Genomic DNA, 6,296 nt, shown 5'->3' with positions numbered 1-6,296 from the left:
CATGTGGGATCCTCCCAGACCGGGGCGCGAACCCGGTTCCCCTGCATCGGCAGGCGGACGCGCAACCACTGCGCCACCAGGGAAGTCCAGGAAGTTATTCTTGGTACAGTTTACACTTACTGCCTCTTGTCACGGCAGATGTAGAAGATAAGTTTTAGAACTTTACACCTGAAGACCTCTACCAGTAAGGGTATTACTCTGTTTCTCCTTCTCTTTAATATCCTTATAGATTCTATCTTCCAATTGTTTAATCATCTTCATTCCTACTTCACAGAGTTATTGTAAGGAGTACATGAATTAGAATACATCAAAGCACATAGTACTGTACTTGGTAAACAGTAAGCATTTAATGCATTTTTCTTTCCTTCCTAATCAAGGACTAAACTAATTATCTCCATCAGAATGCCAGGCAGTTGAGGTATTCTAATTTGAATCTCATAATGAATGTACAGGCAAGCTCACAAATCCCTAAGTTTTTACCTTCTATTTAGAGTTTTTAATAAATCAATATGATGAAACCAGATCCTAATTGCATTCCCCTGCCCACCCTAGTCAATTTTTCTCCAAATCCCAAATTTTAAGATATTATGGTATCTTTTAGAGCTGTGATATTTTAAACTAAAATAGTTCAGGAAACATATATTATAAATAGACATCCTTTGTGAAAACTTTTTTCTTAAAATTATTCCTAACCTCACCTAAACTGCATTCAGACATGTTTCCACTTAAAATGCTTTTTGCTCTTCTTACAGTTACTGTAAATGTGCTCCTCCTTCCCTTTCAAAATGTGAAATCGTGTCAAGAAAGGCAGATTTTATAAAATCAAATACCTGCAGTAATATTGCAACATGCTAGACTGTAACTGTGAGAGAAAATTAATTCAGTAAAAATGATATCTTGTTACTTCAGTTTGCAACTCTCTTATCTCTTTTCTAATGATTTTTAAAGCCAGAACAGTCTGTATGCTTCTCATGATATCAGTGTTTTGGCTGAATTTTCTCCTCCTATTCCTAAGAGTCTATTCTGAAAGTGACAAAACATGAATGGGAAAAATATCAAAGCTTGATTTTTCAAATAACTACTACTTGAAGAGCAGTTTGGAAAAATTCTGTTTTCACTTTCAGCCTTCTTTGCCTCGAAAAGAACTTGGCTTTTTTCCATAATCAAATGCTATGAGACAATGGTTAAATGAACCCTTGATTTGAACTTTATCATCAAATGCCGATACGTTCCTTAGAATGTTTTTTTTTAGTTCTGAGAATACAGTAAGACCCAGTTAAAGCAAAAGGATTCCAAACACAAGGTTGCAAAACCTAAGTTCTGATAAAGATTGCCTGCAAACTCAATAGAATGAACAATGAGATTCTTAGTAGATTGTTTTCTTCTACAAGAGAAAAAAACTTTAAAAAAAATCTTAACTAGAGTGATGTTTACCTTAAGAAAATACTGTATTCAGGATAGAAGATGCTTGTATATTGAATCCAGGCACCAACTTCCTCTTCAGTTTCCCTTTTTTGGGCTTCTGTTACTGAGAACAGATTAAATGATTCAAATCTTCTTACAGATACATGTCGTAGACAATCATCCAGGTGTTTTTGTTTCAGAACCTTTGAAATAAAACCAAATATTGTGGTCACATTATATAAATATAAATTAAATGTTCAACATTTAAGTGGTAAGGGGACTTTCATTTCCAATAATGGCAGATTAGATAATTCAGGCCAACATCTTATTGAAGACAACTAGAAAAGATGCACAAAATATTTTAAAACATTACTCGAAGGCATCAGCGGGCAAAGAATATAGTGAAGATCTACCAGTCTAATATCTTTAAAAGGAGGTAAATCTAGAGAGATGAGTCTGGCTTTTGCAACCACTTTTCTTGTGAGACATTCATCAATTCCAAAAGAAAGAGCTGAGAAGACAAGCAGCACCTTCAACAGCTTGTAGACTTAGGGGGTAAAAGTTGAATTTCAAAGCTTAATACCTAGGCAGGGGCAGGTATGTTATTCTGAGCCGGTTTTCTTGTGAGACATTCATCAATTCCAAAAGAAAGAGCTGAGAAGACAAGCAGCACCTTCAACAGCTTGTGTGTGTGTGTGTGTGTGTGTGTGTGTGTGTGTGTGTTAAGATAAATCAAATGAGTAGTTTTGTTGGTGCCATTGAAAACTAGGTTTTTAAGTATGGAAGAAAGGAGATACAGCTGTAAGATTAATGAGGTTAAGCAAAAACCCTGAATAGAGTATAATATAAACTAATGATGTATTTCATTTTTTAAAACTGTACATATATTCCCTACGACTGACCACTGAAAAGGTCTAAAAACAATGACCAAACTAGTAGCAATGAGCACACCTACTGCACATACTGCTGCCTCTAAATACCATTTTTTATTAAAACAAAGTAAGGGGAATTCCCTGGTGGTCCAGTGGTTAGAACTGTGGGTTCAATTCCTGGTCAGGGAACCAAGATAATGCAAGCCACGCAGCACAGCCAAAAAAAAGAAAGAAAAAAAAAAAAGTAAGGCCCTTGGAAAAAGGGCAGGAATTGTACAAGATAAGTCTGGAACATCATGCACACAAAAAAACAAGAAAGCCATACAAAATTAAGGGTTATATCAAAAGGACTCAGGAGACAGTCTGAGTAGGGTCCATTGGCCAAAGATGGGACAGTGCGAGCATTAACAAAGATAATAAATGTAACTGAATTGAAACACATTAGTTCATAACGGTAACTTTTTAAATGCCTCACTGATGATCATTGAAAATTGCTAAAAACAAACTTATTTTGAAAACTAGTAAATGAGGAGAAAAAATCAAGTATTTATCTGTCTCTTCTATATGAACCATAACTGAGAATATCCAAATGGAAGATGAGGGGAAATTTCTCTTTATACTAGTATCCCAAGTAATAAATGAAGAAGGAACAACAGAATATCACCATTTTTCAACTCCCTCATGAATTCATGAACCTAGGTCATCATCATCAAGAAAAGAAATAACCAGACATCACTATGATTATTGATGAAATCTCACACCACCATCATCTTGACCAACTAAACAAGACAAAACAAAAAACATCAAATCTGAATCTGATCAAGCCTCTATATCTTACAGGAAATAGGAAATACAGGGATAGAGGAACACATTAAACAATATCATCAAGCGCAATTAGCAAAATTCAAATTATGGGAAACTACAAAAGACCCAGTTGCTTCTAAAAGAAACAGCAAGGGTTGAAAAAGAGACATGCTGAGGGAATATTTAGATTAAAAAGACCTGAACATATCAACCAATAACAATATTTGGAACTTAATTTGGATCCTGTTTTCAAAATAATCAAACTGTAAAGAAAAATTAGGAGACAATGGAAAACTTTTGGAAACTGACCAGATATTTTATGACATCAAGGAATTATTCTGGATAGGATATGGTATTGTAATTAATTTTTTAATGTCGTCTTATATAGGTACATACTGAAATATTTATAGAAAAAATATGATATCTGAGATTCACTTCAAAATAATCTGGTGAGGGTTGCATAATGAGAGAACAGAAATGAAACGAATTTGGTCCAGAGTTAAAAATAGTTGAAGCTTATGGATACCTGAGTGGTTATTAAACTATTTTATTCCACTTTTGTATATGTTTGACATTTCCCATATAGTTTTTTTTAAGATATAAAGCGCTCTAATAGTCATAAACAAATGAAAAATAAAAAGATGAAAAACCAAATATATTTGGAAGTTAAGCAATAAACTTCTAAATAATCTATGAATCAAAAAAAGAACACAATGGAAATTAGAAAGTATTTTGAACTGAATAATAAAAATACATTTCAAGGTCGGAGTCAAGATGGCGTACTAGGTGGACTTGGAATTCACGTCTCCTCACAAATAGGGCACCTACCAGGCACAAGTGAGGGACCACAGACACCTAAGGGGACAGGACGAACCCCCAGCGACTGGGTAGGACATGGGGCATGGGAGGAGTGAAGGGGGAGAAGTGGAGGCAGGATGGGACTGGTGCCCCTAAGGGGCGGCTGGGGGAGGGGAAGGGATCCCATGCCAGAAGGGGTAAATTGGGGGACCATTGGGAGGGCAGAGGATCAAAAGGGAGCATGGCCAGGTTTCCCCTGCCCACTTGGGCCCCCAACATGCTGAGATCCCGGGCCTCATCCTCTGCCCCCCGAGGCCCCCTCCAGCCACGCAGGTCCTGAGGAGTGGGAGGGAGGGAAGGGGGAGCAAAAGTAAAGGCCGGACCTCCAGGACCGGCACCCCTGAGGGGTGGCTGGGGGAGGGGAGTTCCTACACCCAGTGGGACACACCCGCGGTTAGGGGTCCAGAGGTGACGGGGGACACCCTGGGGGAGACGGTGAGGGAGGGGCACGAAGGAATGGAAGGGAATTCGGCCAGTACCTTCCCTGTCCACTTAGGCACCAGGGAGCCTGCTGGGCTTGGGCCTAATTCTCTGCCCTCAGAGCCTCCCTCCTGCCATGCAGAATCCAAGCCCCGCCCCTACACCCTCACCCAGGGCCCCACATCTACACTCAGAGACCCCCTCTAATGCGCTGGGCCTAAACCTCACCCACACACCCTCACTCAGGGCCCTACCTCCAAACTCTGGAACCCCACACTCCAGAGGCCCTCCCTTCCACGTGCTGCCTCTCCCCTTCCACGCAGGTCTTAAGAAGAGGCCCTGCCCCACAATTGAACGTGGCCCCTCGCCAAGGCCTTTTCCAGCTACATGGGTCCTGAGCCTAGGCCCCGTCCCATGATCAAACGTAACACCCCAACTGCCTGGGTCCTGCCCCACCCTAAACCCCGCCCCTGCCTAAGTTCCAGCCCCCACCTAAACTTCACCCCCATAGCCAAGGCTTTTTTTTTTTCTTTTTCTTTTATCTTCTTCTAGATTGGGGTTCTGTTTTACCTTGTTGATTTATTGCTTTTATGTTGTGGTTCTGTTTTACCTTCTTGTTGTTGATTCATTTATATATATTTTTTCTAATAAACCTTTTATTTTTCTAATTTTATTCTGTATAATTTGTTATTGTTCTGCTCCTTTTGGCTGTTCCCTTTTCTATGTCCTTTTTTCTCTTTCTTTTTTATGTTGGGCTTCTGTTTTACCTTGTTATAGTTGTTTCAATTAGATTTTCTTTTTCCTAATATATTTTTTATCTTTCTAATTTTATTTTATTTTCTATTCTTTGATATTGTACTGCTTTTTTTCTTTCTTTTTCTTTTACCTTTTTTTAAAAATTTTTTACTGTGCCACAAAGCTTGCAGGATCTTGGGTCCCAAGCTGGAGGTCGGGCCCAAGCTCCTGTGGTGGGAGCTCCGAGTCCAAACAGCTTGACTAAAAGAGAACCTAGGACCCTAGGGAATATTAATTGGAGTGAGACCTCCCAGAGGAACTCATCTCAGCAACAAGACCCAGCTCTACCCAACTGTCTGCAAACTCCAATGCTGGATGTTTCAGGCCAAACAACCAGTAAGACAGGAATACAGCACCAACCATCAAAAAAATAAATGAAATGACAGAAAAATATGTTACAGACAAAGCAGCAAGGTAAAAACCTACAAGAACGAATAAATGAAGACGAAATAGGCAACCTAACTGAAAAAGAATTCAGAGTAAGGATAGTAAAGATGATCCAAAATCTTGGAAACAGAATGGAGAAAATACAAGAAACATTCAACAAGGATCTAGAAGAACTAAAAAGCAAACAAACAGTGATGAACAACAAAACTGCTGAAATTAAAAATACTCTAGAAGGAATGAATAGCAGAATAACTGAGACAGAAGAATGGATAACTGAGCTGGACAATAAAATGGTGGCAATAACTGCCAGGGAGCAGCATAAAGAAAAAAGAATGAAAAGAATTGAGGACAGTTTCAGAGACCTCTGGAACAACATTAAACGAACCAACATTCAAATTATAAGGGTCCCAGAAGAAGAAGAGAAAAAGAAAGAAAGAAAAAGAAAATATTTGAAGAGATTATAGTCAAAAACTTCCCTAACATGGGAAAGGAAATAGTCAATCAAGTCCAGGAATCACAGAGAGCACCATACAGGATGAACCCAAAGAGAAACATGCCAAGACACATATTAATCAAACTAAATACAAAGAAAAAATATTAAAAGCAGCAAGGGAAAAGCAACAAATAACATACAAGCAAATCCCCATAAGATTAACAGCTGATTTCTCAGCAGAAACTCTGCAAGCCAGAAGGGAGTGGCAGGACATACTTCAAGTGATGAAAGGGAAAAACCTACAACCAAGATTACTCTACCCA

General features: G+C 38.7%; 1 protein-coding gene across 5 annotated transcripts in view; it reads right to left on the bottom strand.

Moving 5' to 3' along the window:
- The window catches only part of CAMKMT (calmodulin-lysine N-methyltransferase), a 408,716-nt gene that overhangs the window by 383,509 nt on the left and 18,911 nt on the right, over window positions 1-6,296 (bottom strand). For all 5 annotated transcript variants that reach the window (XM_028496782.2, XM_024118955.3, XM_024118956.3 and 2 more), the window contains exon 2: window positions 1,435-1,607. In XM_028496782.2, the coding sequence (XP_028352583.1) occupies window positions 1,435-1,607 (173 nt within the window). The remainder of the gene's footprint in view (window positions 1-1,434; window positions 1,608-6,296) is intronic.

This window comes from Physeter macrocephalus, chromosome 12 (assembly GCF_002837175.3).
Source record: "Physeter macrocephalus isolate SW-GA chromosome 12, ASM283717v5, whole genome shotgun sequence".
In the NCBI taxonomy this organism is placed as follows: Eukaryota; Metazoa; Chordata; class Mammalia; order Artiodactyla; family Physeteridae; genus Physeter; species Physeter macrocephalus.
The sequence above is the reverse complement of the archived record's forward strand: the minus strand, read 5'-3'. Positions and strand labels throughout refer to the sequence as shown.